Below are 17,760 nucleotides of genomic sequence, written 5' to 3' on the forward strand. Positions count from 1 at the left end.
AAAAGTTCGAAGTGGCAATCATAGATACACAACACAGAAGTTAGGTTATATTTACCGTAAATGTAATTTCATATTTTTAATGAACAAATCGGTGCTCAAAGGCTAAAAGTTATTAACTGAATTCGAAACTGCTCTAAAATTTCATCATGTATGTATCTACATATTTTGCTTCGGGGACGGAAATTTCTAATGCAGCCATTTTAATATATAGAGAATCTCGTGTGTTAGCGTCCGCTGTAACCTAACAGATTTCAACGATCTTACCTTTGTTGTTAAAGGAATTCACTGTATTGCTTTAATAAATTATAATAGTTTGGGTTATAGGGTAAAGAAAAGTCCATACTGTTTTTTATGATTTATTTTCTTTGAATAATAATAATAATGAAAAAAAAACAAAATTTAAACTCTAAGAAAGAAATTCGGCATTCAGCAAAGATATAATTATGGAAAATAATAATTGCTAGAATTTATAAATGTTAATTAACTTATCAATAAACTCTATGTATTTAACGTAATTAAATTATGAGGTAGATGTTTGCAAATAGTCTTTCATTAAAATCTTATAAATAACTACATTACAACTACTGCTATATAAAATGAAATGCAAAAAGACCCGTAGTGTATAATAATAAGTATCTCTAAACCGATCTGCCTCTACCGTGATGTCACACCGACTACATACTATGACAATAACAATCTTTTACATGTACTGTGAATATTCTACAAAAAACCTGAATCAAAACTTGAAAGTACTGAGTACTTTAATGCTTCTTGATACATTCTATAATCTACAGATTTCTGTATTCCAATGTGGCGATGAAATTTTTAATAGTACTTTACTTTCTACTTTACGTAATTTTCTTCGAATAATAACTGTTGATTTAGTTACTACACAGAGTATAGGAGGCGCCACTGTCCACTGAGCCATAACTGCAGTTATCCAATATTAAACTTTCAACACTCCATAGAATTACTCGATACAAAAATAATTAAACCTTAACTATTGTTTATACAAAGTTATTTGAAGATAAATATTACTAAAGCGAAATCCTTAATTCATTGGTATCTAACGCAGGCGGACGTTACTCAATAATTGTACCTAAATTATATCAAAGAGATGTGCAATTGGCTTCATTGTGATTTTAGTAGATTATTCTTAATATTAACCTTTGAAAAAAAATAGAAATAAAAGAAAACAGTTTCAGTGGGCCCATAAATATCGAAGTTCGAACTGGCTGCGGCAGTCAATTGTTAAACCTAAAAAAATACAGTGAAAAAACCTTAACTAAAATAACTAAGTTATATTTATAAATATTGAGGTAGATTATTATTCTCCTTATTGTTTTAACCTTCCATACAAGTTTGTGTGAATAATGACATGCTATTCAAAATGCCTTTACTTAATTACATTTCGTGTTAGACATAATATTACATCGTAAAGTGTACAACAAATTAAAAATTTTGATTTTGATTTGCAATTTGCCCAATAATTTAAAGTTGAGTTGTATGATCTACTAAGAGTTAGTTTTTTTTAAACTGAACCTATCTGAAACAACTCACTGAACATTACACTTTTGATATGTTGATGGTTTTCAATACGAGAAATATTCCATTCAATTTGAAATTTGAATTTGTTACAGTTCTTAAATAATTTCGAAATTTGCTTTAACATGAATGAATCAGTAATAAATTGTTTCTTTGTGTTTTTAGAGTCCTCTTACCATATAAACAAAATCGCTTAAACTGTTACAAGTTACAGTTTAACTCTAAAAGCTGAATACTTTTTACAGAATGAATTTTACCGGTGATTATATTTAAACAAAGTCTCTACTAGTAACGAAACTGAATCAAGAAACTATCAAACATAAATTCGTTGATTCATTAAACAGATGACAACTTTATTTTCAACTCAAACTAACTAGATTGACAAACTAATATACCAACATTAGAAATGTCATTTTTAATCCGACGATTCTTAGAGCATGTATTAAAAAAGAGGGCTTTTTTATACTTCTATGACATTAAATTTCTAAGTTAGTTCAATCGTCATTCTTGTTTTTCGCTACAAGTTAATAAAATATAGCTCTAAATTTAGGTTGAATCAGCGCATTTTTTTTTACTTAATTGAATTCGACATTCTACAGCAAAAATTAAGTTCACATAACTTTTTGTCATTAAGATGTCAACTACTTAGTAATTTATCTAATATGTAATACATGATAAAAGTATATTTAAGTTGAACTTTACAGGTGTTAGGATTTCTTACTTACACTTAATATTTGTTTGTACTACACAGGTATTTGAGCAACATAAGTTGCAAATATTATGAATGTTGCTAATATAAGCAGAATATTAACATTTCTCTGCAATCTGTCATAGTTTTAAACTATACTAGGGCAAGTTATAAGATATATTTTGAACCGGAATCTACACTTAACAATTACATTTTTATTACAATTATTGCAACAATTTCAAATAGACTTTGGCACATTCACTTGAACGTTTACATAGAATGATAAGAAAATGTTACTTTTTAGCCTTATTTTAGTTTAGATTATTATAACATATTTCCTGCATTCAGATTCACATTTTGTACCATTTTTTCCTTTCAATTATACTATTTAACATTGAGGTATCCAGTTGCTTCGATTGCGTTTGTTAAGCGTATGTAAAACCTTATAATTTTTCTCATAGCCAGTCATAATACTTCTAGCTTAAAATACATTTTATGAGCTACGATTTAACATAAGGTTTGTCATAATATAATATAGCAACAAAATAATGATAATATGAACACACACTTAACTTTGGATTAATACCAATATAAGTAAAATAATTAAGATATTGACACTCGAACACATAAAATTTGTACTTACGTTAGGTTTGCAAACTTAGATTGTAATAACACTATCATTAAAATTATTATGTAAGTATATATTGTATAGTTTGTACTAGAATTATGGATTTGTACCGTTCAGTCTTGTACTTATTTGTATAGTTTATCTGTAACTATATTGAGGTAGACACGTTTCAATGTTAACATTTGTTGCAGACAAAATTTTTAAAGAAGTAAAGTCTGTTAATTGAACGAAGTTGCCGATTTGGAATGGAATATGTAGGAAATAAGCTTTGTCTAAACTTATATAAACGTGTTAACATAGAATTAGAAGAGAAGAAATGCCGTTAGATGTCGAGGTTCGTCAGAGCTTGGAATATGATGGGTGGCGGATTTACGAGTGCGGTGGGCTGTCCTGCTGGCCCCCGGGAGAACTGCTAGAACTGGTCTTACCCGCCTCGTCCTTCTTTTTCTCGACCTTTAAGAAAAATTGAAATAATTTAAACTTTTTGGACCATTTGGAGAAATTAATGTTGATAATATAATGCATCGAATGTACAAGAATAGACGGACGGTTTGGTCTCTTTTATGTACTTTTAGGGCCATTCAAATGTATGCTAGTTAATGAACGCTAATAATGTAGAGACTACTTTATTCATGGCTAGACTGTATAAAGCAGCAAAATGTAGAGAGAAAGATTTAAGAAACTATTTAGAATATCGTACCTTAACGGGACAGTCGGCAATGAGGTGGTCCTCGCTCTTACAGTTGTGACATCTCTTTGGTTGTGGCCCGATGCTGCACTTGGCTGCTATGTGGTTAGCGAACTCCCCACAGTTGTAGCAACTAAACCAAACATATTATTAGTATAAATACAATCAAGTTGTTTAAATATTAATAAGCCTTAACAAAGCATTGTATCGAAACAAAACTAATTTACTTAGAATCATTTTAAAAGCAACTCTCCTTAAAACTTAACCCAATCTTGAAGTTTTCTTTATTTTTCCATGAAATACTTTTTTACATGCTTTTTTTTTAATATTCCTCTCCTTGATTGAATTTGCAACTAATTTATTTTACACGACTACGCCATACTTTTTTTGACACTTACATACTTTTTTTTTTATTATCTAGCCAAACTATCCCATTCATAAAACTATCAATACAAATACAAACATACTTCTCTATGAGAAGTGGCATTTACGGCCAGTATTATTTTTTAACTGTTTTCAATTTTAAAATGATTTTTTAGTGATTAAGAAGTTATTACTGTACGTTATCTTACACCAATAAATTAAAAAAGTTTATAGCTTGACTTCCAAAAAGTTATTGATAGCCGGTGGCATTGTAAGCTCGAATTTTTCCCATGCTCAGATAATACGATAACCTCTGATTAACTATTTGACACGGCAACAAGTAATCAGATAATAACAAATCTGACGTGAAGTATTTACATGTAACGTGACACGACGTGACACTGGCCCTGTTGCCATCTGGAAGCGTTGCAGTTCTACGTTGTGGTTTCGTTTTACTGAATTCGTTATTTGAAATTACTATTAACTGTTATTCATACTCGTACATCTACTTAGTTCAGACAAGAAACCATGATCGATTTATTCTTGGGATGAAACAATAACTGACTAATCTGTACCTTAAACTATTACGCAGAATTTCCAAAGGTACTATCCTGATATTTTTCTTATTGAAGTATGGCTTCGTAAATTGTTTTTATTTCGTTTTCAGGACTTCGATTTTAAATTGTAAATCTTTCGGCATCCGATTTACATTACATTAACAATAATCCCAATAACGCAAGTCGAACCCGCATGATCAAAAACGCTATAAGGAATGAGATAATAACAATATTTTATTAAAATGAATGACTTATAGATCATTCATACACACGAGTAATCTACTAGTTCTGTTATAAATAGACAAAACATTGTTTTATCATAGTTTATCTATGTTTCACGAAATAGAGTATAGTTGCGTTTGAAATTACACGTTTATAAGTACCTATGTTGCGATACTAGTGTCTTTTTTATGTTACATGATCATACGATCCTTATCTAGTTGTGACTACTCATTCACATGAAACTTTTCATGATTATTTGGATTTGACGATTTTGGAAGATTGATTTGTAATTTCAAATGAAAGGGGAGCTCTAACAATCAAAATAAAAAAGTTACAAATTCAAGGAAGGTCCAGCAACATCCTGAAAGCGCGGAAGTGACCGACAAACACACATGCAGACGGACACTTCCACCTACGCTACGCAGCAACGATTACCGTATCTTTCTGAACCGTTTCTTGGAGACGGGGCGCCGGTGCGAGCCCTGGCAGTCCACTGACGAGGGCCCGGAGACTCGCGTTGCCTCCAGCCCCTTGTCGGACTCCTTGCACTCGAACTCCACGTCCTCCTCGTCGCCCAGGGACCGGAAACCTGGCATCTGGATGACGCTCTGAAAGAATATGCGATTCGGTTAAGAACAACATTCACAAGCTTGATAAAGGAATAATCTGTAATCGGCAAATGTTTGGCACTAAATCTTAAGTCACGATCAATAATGTCATAAAATATCGATAAGGCGGTGCATAAACATGAGCCTAGAAATTACATGATCCATTCATGATGAGCATTTGTAATGCTCTTGAAAAACTTCTTGTATTTTCTGACTTAGTTTTGTTGTCATGACGCTATAGTCCTATTCTATGATCTCAATTGCAATCTTTCAGTGGTCAGAAATCTTTCAAGTGATGTCGATACATCACTTTTAATGTCGTTGCGTACGTGGTAATAGTCAAAGCGATGTCTACCGCTAGTTATGAATAAAAATAACAACTTCATGCTAACTATTACTATTGACTCCGGATCCCTTTAACGGGCTATAAATTTACTTATCGCTTATGAGAAAAAAAATCAACGTTATCGGTATCCAGTAACATAGTCTTGACCTAATATAAGTTTTTACCGCTAACGTCGCTGCAACCGAACGAAGTACAAGTTTGGTGGCGCAAATGTATAGAAAAAACATCCGGCCTTGATAAGCCGAACAAACAAATAAGCACACTATCGGGTCAACCGCTAGATACGCCACAATATTTTACTGAATAGATTTATTTTTCTACTTTTACTATTTTAGAGATCGACGCGATCTGATTAACTTCATTTAAAATATTATTTCTTTTAAAATTGGATTCGAAACGTGTGTGCTTCGGGCATGCTTCGGGGTATAAAATGATAACAATCACCTGGTGTACAAAAACATCTTGCCCGCCATCGTCAGGGGTAATGAACCCCCAGCCCTTCGCGACGTTGAACCACTTACACCGTCCGCGGCGCGTCACCCCTGTGACGGCGTTGCCGCTCGCGCCAGCTGCACCTGCAAATAATATATGTTCACTTGGTTATTATCGCATCGCATCGCATCGCGCCTGCACCGTGCGCCCACGCACCTCTCCCCTCGCGCTGTCTTCAACGTTACGCCATCTAATAAATATTAGGGTTTTATCAATTTTTAACTTGTTCCTTTCCTTTATGAAGGCTGTGCTTCCGGTTTGAGGCTTTTACGACACACATACCTTAATTAACAGGTTTGTATTTTTTACATTCCTTGCAGTTACTTTAATAAACTTTTGGGTGCCTACTTACCAAAATGTCTAGTGTATGTTTATAAAATGCAATTAAACTAAAAAGTGTTTAATTCGACTGATAAAATTAAATAAATATTATTTCGAATACAGTTTGTCTTTCCAAAAATGTATCTACAAACCAAACATAATACCGACAACGCATTAACATATTTTAATGGAATTGAAAAGTCATAAAGAATTCACTAATAGTTAAATTGCATTAAGTGGGTCGTAGTCGTAGTCCCTTGCTTTTAAATGCACGCGTAGACATGTTAACGTTCGGAAATCTATTAGCAATAAATAAGGGCCTACAAACGTATACTGGTCTGAGAAAGGGTATACTGTTCCCCTTATCGGGCACCGAGACAACAAATAACGTGGGAACCGAATGAAATAAAAGACACCTTTCTTCCTTTTTACACTATAGCTATTAAATCCACATGTGTTTAGGCGTATTAAGTTTCAACTAATATGTAAATCGTATGTGTGTTAGTTGATCAACTTAATATACCTATCAGCAAGTTTTGTGTCAAATAGTGGTGATGACTAATACAGCGGCACTTACAAGAAATATAATGACTAACATCTAAGAAGAAAATATCCGGAAATGCTTTAAATGATAAATACCAATTCCTCAAATCGCACTGATTTACACCTCCTATTTTTTTGTCAACATGTTACTCATCTTTCATTGATAAACTGTTATTTTATTCTCGTTACCTTACCAACCCAAAATGAAAAAAAATATACAAAATACCTATTTCGATATAATAGTTATCAACCGTTTTTCGAGCGGCCCATTAGCAAGTTTACGTTACGAGTCCAATCTAGACCATAACAAACCAACATTTAAATAAAACAAGCTCCAAGTTCTCACGGTGCTCTCTCATCAATCGAGCGTTAGTATCGCGGAGGCTTACTCAAATGTTAGTTATATGAGAATTTATTGGTGGCTTGCTAATTCGATATACATTTCCATGTGTTGGTATGTAAGCTAAGCATATTATTTCGGGCGGCGGCAGCGGTAAAAGCATGGTGGCAGCACACGTGGCGACGGCAGCGGGGACTCGAAGAATGTTCGGTATTTAGGTTGAGTTTCTGGTACCTACCTTTTCATTCATTGCCGTAACACTGCACCTAGCCGGCTTCGTCGCCGCCGCACAACCTCGCTCACAATACTCAATATTTATTATTCCCTATCCCATATTAATGAGAAAGCTTTGAGACTTGTTTTTAAATAACGTGGAATCCACTTCAACATGTTTCATATAAAATCAGATCGGCGTCTTAGTTAATATGAATACCAAAATCAACTTGTATCTTAACTCTTTGCTGTTACGAAAAAATATGTTTTTTTCTTTGAAGACTTGTTTCGTAGTGTTTAAATATTTATTAAAGTTAAACAGTCTTTACATAAGGAACGGAAAAATTCCTAAAGGCACTACAGCTACAGCTCTTAAGTTTGTACCTACTTATTCAAAAGTGTCTATTTTTCGTTCCCATTTTGAATAAAATTTAAAACCGCCACTTTTCATGCTTGAAAACTTGAAATAAAAGGTTTTATAATTTATCGAACGAAATTTGAAGAATACTTTTTTTGAGCAATAACTTGCAGTAAGTCTTTTAACAATTGTAGATTTAAAATAAAAAGTCTTTTAAGTGTAATTAATTAAATATTTTTAACGTATTGTGTAGCAGTTTAAAATAGTTTTTATTTTCAATTTAAAAGGTTTTCTAGTTTTCGATTTCTGTAAAAGATTTGGCGAGAAAGCTTTTTGGCTCAGTCAGTATCACATGCTTTGGCACAAATAAAAGTAGATAAACATAATAAAGGCAGTTGCAACAACTCCCTTTTTTACCTTTGAATTTAGTTTACTGATCTATCTGACAACCCTGTGTGCCTGTTTTGTAGTTTTGTTTACTCAGCACGTTGCGCGTGAGTCGCCCCCCCCCCCCGTACCACCGACGCGCCGCAACTACGCACATTCCACGCTACACCTCAACATGCGCCGGAATTTCCATGCAACAGATGCATTACATGGTATTTGTCTAATGCAACACTCACTCGCCTCTTCAAATATTTAACTATTACTTTGCCTCCTCCACGTATCAAATTACCACAAACGTTGTGAAACAATCCGTTGTGCTGCAGATTAAAATGTCCCAGTTTGTACTAAATATAACGAAAAATGTTTAGCTTCTGGACATTCATAACAAAACACGAGACAGAAATCGTGACGTTTCTGGTTTATTGTCAGTTCCTAGAGCGATTATGTGCACTATTTTTAAACTGGAATTCAAATATAAGCTCGTGGTATTTTCAAATCAGGAAGGGGAAATTCCAAGCACAATTTAAGTAAACATTAACTTCTGGCGGGATCTTATTAAAAAGGATCCCATATCTTTCATCGTCATCTTTGTTTTAAATAAAAGCTTTAAAAAATGGTAGGTATCTAGGAACGGGTTTTTACAGAATTTTGTAGAAGAAACTTTATCGTTTGTCTATGATTAACATTCAGTATTTCTATCCAACAAAACAACAATGAGTAGTAAAATTGTTTTCTTAAGAAATAATTAATTGGAAATTGATATGTTCGCGTTGTTTTTATTCATTAGCTTCACAAGGTAAAGGATCGCTCTATGAATGGAAATAAAGTATAGTCGGTCAATAAACGAACACGTGTTGACCCACGCATCTGTCGGTATACTCCGTACCTATAGGTCCGTATTGCGTATTTGACAAATATTTTTCTATGTTGTTTTTGTAAGCATAATTATAGTCCTAACGGAAATAAATTTGTTTGAAGGTACTCTTGCCGCGTGCTATGTTTTTTTTAAGTAACTGCGTACGGCTTAGAGCGTAATAATTTTGTGTTGCATCCTGAATGTAAAGGTGGATAGGCGTAGCACGATGCGGGTTTATTATTTGTATCGAACCAATCACAATCGAATCCGATAGGATACAATAGCTGTAATGCAACGTGTAGAGAAAGACTCAACTTTAAGGACTAGACTTAATATTTAGAATGGATTGAATAATAATTATAAATTGCTTCAAGAAATTATTGATGTTTACTATCATTGCCCATGTATTCTACCGTCTATCCTCTCAACAATTGTATTCCCATGAATGACATAATAGCCTTAAGCCGGTAGAGTAGGGAGGATTATTATTCGCCGGAAACCGTATATCTTTAATGTTTTATAGTACTGCTCATCCTTACAATAAACCTGTGAAATTATTCATAGATTATGTTCTTTTTTTGCTACGTTAAATAATATTGTGTAATTTCATGTTTTTTTTGTATCTGACCTAATTCCAATAATTATATTTTTTATCAAATTCTTACACTAAACAAAGTTATAATAATATTCAATTCATTGTTTGTCATTTAGCATTGAGTTTCCTAGAAAAGTATCGTTAATACAATCATAAATATCAGTGTCATTTAAGACACTTATTTATTATTCGAATGAAACATAAAACACGTGTAGTAAACAAAACGCATACCAGCATGATTGTAGGGCACATGTCCAGCAAGCAAATGAAGTGACCTAAAACATTGTGCCATTCACCACTTTTTGGTGTTATCAATCGTAGGTATGGAATTTGAACGTGAATCATCGTCAAGTGGCGCTTGTGCTTTAGTATCTTGAACTAGGAGGGAAAGAGACAGCAGAACGTACCACCATTCGGATTTAATTGACTGGTTACGAACTCGGACCCTGCCGTAGGGACGTCACCTCACTTTACATCGACTTTCTAAAAATTCCGGATGGTACTTCAATAACTCTCTATGATAATTCCTGTTTAGAAGAACGCTCTCGCCGTGTTTGTGTATATGATTTGTACACACGAATTAATTTTACAGGCGAAACGTTGTAACAGTTTCTAAAACTAAAAATAATTTCTTGTTTCAAACTCTACGCTGAACGTAAATATAAACCCAAAAGGTAAACGCATACTGAGGATGCGCTACACTTTGATTGGTTGAGAACTTAAGAATGTAAATAATATTGTAATCAACATAAATATATCGATAATGTGTTCGTCACTACAGCGCTGGTATGTAGACGACAAAAACACGTAGTGCAGGAGAAGTGGGGAGTGAGATTAAGGTCCTTCTAAAATGCAGTCGGCTTACCTAAACACATTCAAGCTTTTATCACTCACACAGATAAATATAAATAGAAAGTATTTTTGTTTAGTATAAAACTTATAAGAGTGTTCTTAGGGTAGAGAATGGCGCACCAGCGGCCCAAGGCGCAGGCAGCACGCATGCGAGCAACTAAAACGGTATCGTAGGAATAGTAAACAATTAACTGCTCGATGCGTAGACCTTGTTTGATAAAATGTTCACGTCACATGTTTCCAATTCAATACTTGATACTCATGTTATACAAGGACTGCCAGTACCTCCATTAATGAATAAACATACGGTTTGTTTTTAATAAATAACAAATTGAACTTAGAGCTACATTTTTAATAGGTGCCATTCATAAAAATGTTTTCATTAGAAATAATACAAAATATTGCGTATTAAGTGACGTCATTTTATATAAGACATTCTCTAATTAGGAAGTACGAGTTTATAATTAGTATATCTGGTTGTTGATCAACGTTAGACACAGTAAACATGGCACACATCTGTGTGACATCAGTAAAACGAGACTCTATTAACCTCAATTTGAATAATTTCAATGATGAACTGTTTGTGATTGCCTCCCTGGGCACTGCGTACAACACATCCGTTCGATAAGGGCCATGTCAAGTTCCAACACATGAAATAGCTTTTGACTTGACTCCCTTTATATCTTTTTTACAAACAGTGAAATCAAAACAATTGCTTGTAAAAAATATTTTCAAGAAAAAAAAATCTTTAAGTGTACTTACTCGAAGAGGGAACTGCATTTCCGCCTTCCCTCCCGCTCATGGTAACTATAAATTATCAACTGGCACCACAAATATCACCTTTTCGTAACAGACATCCTCCGATTGTAAAAGGCACTTTGTTTATTACAAGTTCATTTACCTCTGCACGTTTAAAACTTATTAACTATCAAAATGTGTTAAGTGCATGAAGGCGGACGCGCGTGCGCGCGAAGCGACCAACGACGCGTACGCAGGTCGACTGCATCGAAAATGAGTGACAGTGGTGCGTGCGGAGTCGACGCCGCGGTGATGCGGTCGGTCCCTTCCCGGATATCGTCAAGCAAGTAGTTTTTAAAATAGAGAAGCTAACGAAACGTGTACACCGCCCGAAAGCGCCGGCCGCTTTACCCCAACCCAAATTGTGTCACTTGTTGGAGCGGCGCAGCGCGCAGCGTGGTGAACGAACGTTCCTTGTCGCTACCAATAGACACGAGCACGCTGCAGGGTGAACGGCACCTACTACCTACCACACATTGCTTACAAACACCCAACAACATCTTCAAACCTTACAAAAAATATTCTCAATAGAGGCCGCGCACACCCGACCGCGAAGGGATCTATTGGGGATGTCCAACTTGCCAAGTTCTTTTGTTTTTCTATTCTAAGACGTTGTATTTGTTATGCTATGAATTTTGTAGAGTTTTTGAGTTTAAAATATAGAGTTAAATCACAACTTGCCTTATGCAGTATCCTGCAATTTGAAGCGTATATTTACCTAGTCACACGAATTTTTCATTATTCAAAGTACACTGAAAAATTAATGTCGAGCTTTTGGTATTGTTTTTACCTGTGGGATGGTGTAGTAAATATCAGCAAAGGTTATTTATAAATTAACTTACAAATGATTTTAATTCTTTACTCTATGAAATAAATTTATATGTTGGTCAAGATTAATCATGTTCTAAACCAAAAACTTAAAAATAATAGAATGAGAAACATTGACATTTAATACAATATCGGTTTCCAATTGTTGGGTTAATCACTGCCGTAATTCCTCAATAACTTCGGTTCTTCATTTTAAGAAAAATCCGATGGACTTGATCTCGACAATTTACCTTACATTTTAGTGAATCAATGACACGGCACCCAAATAATTAAATGAATTCAAAGGTGTATCAAGATGTGTGTGTATTCGAAATATCTGAAAGACAACTTTGATCGGAATGTAGAGTTCGCGTTCGAGTTTATGGCATGCATTAAATCGAGATACGCAGCTCTCTGATATTAAGAGGGAACTTTATTAGTTTTATTAAATGAACTCGTAAAATGCAGTAACTATTTTTACATTCTAGCTCTAAGGAACTGAACATGGCCCAATTTATATCATGTCATAATGCAAAATAGATGTTTAAGCTCGTAAACCTTTTTAAGAATTTAATCTAAGAGAATAAATATTTGTCAGTATTGACAAGGAAAACAAGGTGAAGCGAAAACTTAGCTGTGGAACACTCGTATCAACAGGGAGAAGAAGAAAACGAAAATAAATACTCCCAGGCTCGTGAAAGACTTAGAAAGTTGAATAAACAGATCAATGAATAACTATTCATTTGCTTATTTAAATCCGCGATCCCCTCTGAATTTGTATTTAATTCATTATTACGTTTCAAATCTATTGTTACAAGTGTGACAATTTCTCGGCTGGTTACTGTATTTCGGGAGTGGACCAGATTTGGCAAAATTTGGATCCCCAACGGTTAGAGGGACCCTTCCTTCGGACTTGTCACGTACTGACGACCTGGCCGGGCAAGCCTATTGTTACTGATCTAATCCACGTATGATTATGCATCAACAATATTTGACAATAGAAGTTTTACAAGAAAAACAAGTTCTGTAAATAATGTAACTCGACCAATTGTCATATTCACTTTCTCTGATCTTTTCACCCCACTTAAAAGCTAGTTAAAGTTTTTAATTTCTATGACACGATGCAAATTTTAAACTTTTGATTAACCGATTGTTAATCTTCCCTTCTAGAAACATGACGCGCAATAACTGTACTTATGTACAATGAGTTGATTAAAAATTTGTTGCATAATTTGTGGATGTAAGGGTTTCAATAGTTGGTTGACCTTGAAACGATAACTACACAACTACTTGTGATCTCCCTATCTACAATAAAGGTTAATCAAATACACCGCATATGCTTGGGAGATATCAATAATTCAAATCGTCGCCTAGCATTAGGGCATTTTATCATCATAAAACGAGCTCATATCAAAAATTGCAAGTCAGGTAGAGCTACACAAACGTTATCATCCCAAAAACTATAATTTACTCATGAATCTTCAACAGGGTATCAGGGAATCTTCAATAGTAACAATCCAGTTGAGAATAAGCGATATCTCGGGCCACACTGTTTTTTTATAAAAACTCGCCTAAAGTGTCCTCTGGCGTTTTAAACAACAACAAACTTACTGGGTGGAGGGCTACCAAATTTGTTAGTTCACTAAGTTAGAAGATGGCGCTGCAATCGCTAAGTTTTGACTGCCATCTATTTTTGTACAGCGGAACTTTAAAACGAAGTAAAGCTAGAGCGCGAAGGGCCGCGCGGAGTATCGTGACCCCAATGCATTATGTTAATTTTTCGATAGAGGCGTTCCCTGTGAGGGGTGGTGCTTACCAGCACCCTCTAAAATATGAAATTAGGTAGGTATATTTAACCTTAATTTTGCCTATTTAGAATTTGGTTATGATTTCTCTATATTCTCATTTTCTCAGTTAAAGTGAAATAAACTTAGTCTAAACCGAAAGCATTAAAATTGACGGGCATTATTGTCAATTGGTAATTGTATTTTTTTTACCATATCTTCAGACCTTTTTATTACCCCTCAAGAGTTCCATATTTTATGGTTTGCTAACTCTACATTCAATATAAGTTTGTCTACGAGCAAAGTTTAATTTAGAGAAACTTTAAGAAAAATAAATTGCTGATCTTACTATTGATTTAAGATCTACAATCACACACAAACAAATGCCCAAGTATAATTCAAAAATGGACACTGCCTAATACATTAAAACTTATGAACATTTAAATTATTTAGGTTGTAATGGAAATTAAGGACCAATCAAATAAGACAGACAATGTCTACACATTAATCTTACTTTTAACTGCTCTACAAAAGCTTTCGACCTCAAAAACAATGTAAATAGCTTTTATTACATTATGAAAAAACAAAATTATTTTATAGTTAATTTTAAAATACTTATGTTTTTGTTTTCAAATCAAACCTCAAAAATTTAAACTAATATTACAAACAGGCATGTTTACAAATTAATATCAAAAAATTTACATTTGCATAAGATTTTCATTCATACTTTTTTTTATTTCAAATGTTTGGAATTTCTACGGAAAGAATAGCATTAAGCTTCTGGATAAAAATTACATGTCTGGAAAATCTCTACTAGCTCACAGTTCAGATATAAATTCTTATTTCAGTCTAACAAGAATCAGAGTCTATTAGACTTTTGTGGCATTAGAATGTATGCTTCCAATAAGAATACCTAGGTTATTCATCCGTGTTGTGTTATTATGTATGTTACTATTTTATTTTTATATCGAAAGTTCCAAATTTACATCGTTTTTAAATCTGATATATGTATAAAGCTGCTTTTCACATCATCATCACCTGTTATTCTTTCTGATGATACCTTAAAGTCAGTTGAAACATAGTTTTAAACAATTCAGAGAAGTTTCATCGTGGTATTGGCTTATTCTCTCATAAATCTAAACTAGGACTACTTACGTATTTTTAACCATTTGTATACTTTAGTTCACATCCCAAATTAACAAAGCCACACTTAAAGTTCTAGCATTTGTTAACGATAATTAATGAGGGTTTGATGTTTAACATGTTATAAACTTACAGTTTCCATTGTACTGCGCGGTGCCGTTGACGGTGCCATTAGCAAGCACGATGCGTGCGGGGGACTTGCTGACCTCAGCGGCGTGGTTGGCTGCCCATGATGCTGCCGCCGCTGCTGCTGCAGCCGCCGCGGCCGCTGCCGCTGCGCATACGCTGCACTCTGAAACACAATATATACCAGTGAGAATATGGGAAAATGAGAAAAATGGTAGTATGATACGAAAGTTTGGTTAGTTTGAAATTTTTATTATGCTAGGATTTGCACACGCCGACTTAAAATTCCTGAAAAAAGAATGGCATCGAAATTATCTGTCATGACTAAATTCTAGGTAAATTAATACACTAAACTTAAGGAAAACTTTGGTAACAACTTCATTTTTAAAGGTCCTCTTACCTACTACTATTCATTTCAGTTAGACTTTTCTTATATGACTGAGTTAGTTACAAGAATCCAAGCAGTTTGCTTTCAGATTACACGCCATGTTATATCATGAATTGTGTGAAATGTAAACAATTCGGTTTTTTTTCTCTTTTTTGCCGACTTCAAAAGAAGGAGGTTCTCAATCCGTCCGTACTTTTTTATTGTTTATTACCTCAGAAATTCCGACTGGATGAACCAATTATAATGATTCTTTTTTTACTTAACGTGAAGAAGCTGTCATTTGACTCAGTAGTTTTTATTTGAAAACGGTTGTATGTTTTTTGTGTTCTTTAGTTTGTTTTCATTTTCTTCTTTTAATCAAATTTATTATTCATTAATTTATTCATTTATACACATTCTTAAATTTAAGAAAACTTTATGAAAAGATTTTATGTTTATCACATAATTATTTAAAGATAAGGACTCACTCTTTTGAGCAGTTAGTACATAAATAGGTGCATTTGATTTTTGTTTTATTTTGTTCCAATTTTCTGCAAATATAAAAATTAATTAAATTTTAAAGTTGAATATTAAGAATATTAATTAGGACAAATAATTACATTAATTAGGAGAAATTAAAGTAGGACAATCAAAGCTGACACAGATAAACAATTCCGGTGCATACGTTTTATCTCTTAGTTTTGGGTCAAGGCACAAAATGCAATAAGGTCACAGCAAATCTTGTTTATATATACTTATGATAATTTTTTATGTTAGTTCCTATCAGCATATCCTCAATAAATTGCCATGTTTTGATGCACTTTCGGCTTGGTCTTACTGGAATACGAATAATTCTTGTTATTGACTTTATTTTTATATTCTTAAGCTATTGCACAGTATCTTGCCAAGAGCAATTTTGTATTCTTCAATGATTATTTGAATGCGTCTATTTCGGTAACATATTGCTATGAGCTATTTAGTGTTTATCCATCAGTCAATACTTTCATTTTCAATTTCATTTAGGTTTAAGAATCAGTAAGTAGGTATATAAAAGTGTCTCACCCTTCATGTACGCTGCGAGCCGCCCCTTTAAAGAACAACCCCAACGAGCGTAACATATACGCACAACCACTTAAAAATATTGATACATAGGCCTTTTTATCGTGTCAAACATAATTCAATAAAAAACACAATAACACTGCACTTGTTGACAAGAAAAAGAACCTAAAATGTTGAATGTGGGTTTGTTCTATTCTTTAGACCGTATTTATTGATTGTAAGGTATATTTATAAGGTTTTTTATGATGTCGTAAGTGTGTAACGCGAGTGGTATACATGCTAGTTGCGACGCGCGTGGCGATTACCGAAGGACTGCGTGGTGCGTTTGATTTGGGGTGACGCGCATGGACGGGGGATGCTGGCTACATTAATACAAGTAAATACAATAGTAACAGTTTGTTGTGTGAAATGTGATTTAGAAAAAAACAAATACGAATACTGAAGTAATTAATTCATTGGCAAAACATTAAAGTGCCTCGAATCAGTGCGCGAACCGCAAAGCCAGAGTAGAACCAAATAACATCGAAAACTACATTTTTGTTCGTGAAATCGGAATATTGATAATTAAGAAATCCTTCTACGGCATTAAATTCAACTTCGAATTTACTCAAAAGCTTGAATTACATTATTATCTACATTTCCACTACAGCTCATTCATTTTCCAAGTATCGTTCAAGATGGCTAAATCACTCCGTGTATGTATAAGTTTTGGGTATTTTTCTTTTAATTTATGCTGTATCTTTCAAACTAAGTATAAATAGTTTAGGTTTAAGGTTAACGCAGATCAGTTTAAATAGTTTTAGTTCGAAAATTAAAGCTCTGGCAAGTATTAACCCGTCGAAAGCTTTTCATATTTGAATTGTAATTGATAAAGAATTATCACGTTAGCAAATAGTAATAGTATGCATGTCAATTGTACTTAGTTATACCTACAATTATTTAATAAATTGTCTTGTATAATCAAGAAATTTACTGTAACATGTGAAAATCTGCCTGTCAGAAACTTTAAGACCAGATAGATAAAAAAATAATGTGGTTTGAATACCATTAGACTATTATATTTATAGAAAAGTA

General features: G+C 33.7%; 1 protein-coding gene across 2 annotated transcripts; it reads right to left on the reverse strand.

Moving 5' to 3' along the window:
• Positions 1 to 342: 342 nt before the first annotated feature.
• LOC113494927 (protein lin-28 homolog) lies at positions 343 to 12,054 on the reverse strand. Of its 2 annotated transcripts, none has more exons than XM_026873462.1 (5): positions 11,365 to 12,054; positions 6,090 to 6,220; positions 5,142 to 5,299; positions 3,562 to 3,682; positions 343 to 3,314 (listed from the first exon to the last, which is right to left on the reverse strand). In XM_026873462.1, exons 1-5 carry the CDS (start codon positions 11,402 to 11,404, stop codon positions 3,231 to 3,233), a joined length of 534 nt encoding a protein of 177 aa, XP_026729263.1. In that variant the 5' UTR covers positions 11,405 to 12,054; the 3' UTR covers positions 343 to 3,230. The 2 variants fall into 2 exon arrangements, with proteins under 2 accessions (XP_026729263.1, XP_026729261.1); XM_026873460.1 differs by having other exon boundaries at positions 5,127 to 5,299; positions 11,365 to 12,041.
• Between the last annotated feature and the right edge of the window lie 5,706 nt (positions 12,055 to 17,760).

This window comes from Trichoplusia ni, chromosome 6 (assembly GCF_003590095.1).
Source record: "Trichoplusia ni isolate ovarian cell line Hi5 chromosome 6, tn1, whole genome shotgun sequence".
Classification (NCBI taxonomy): Eukaryota; Metazoa; Arthropoda; class Insecta; order Lepidoptera; family Noctuidae; genus Trichoplusia; species Trichoplusia ni.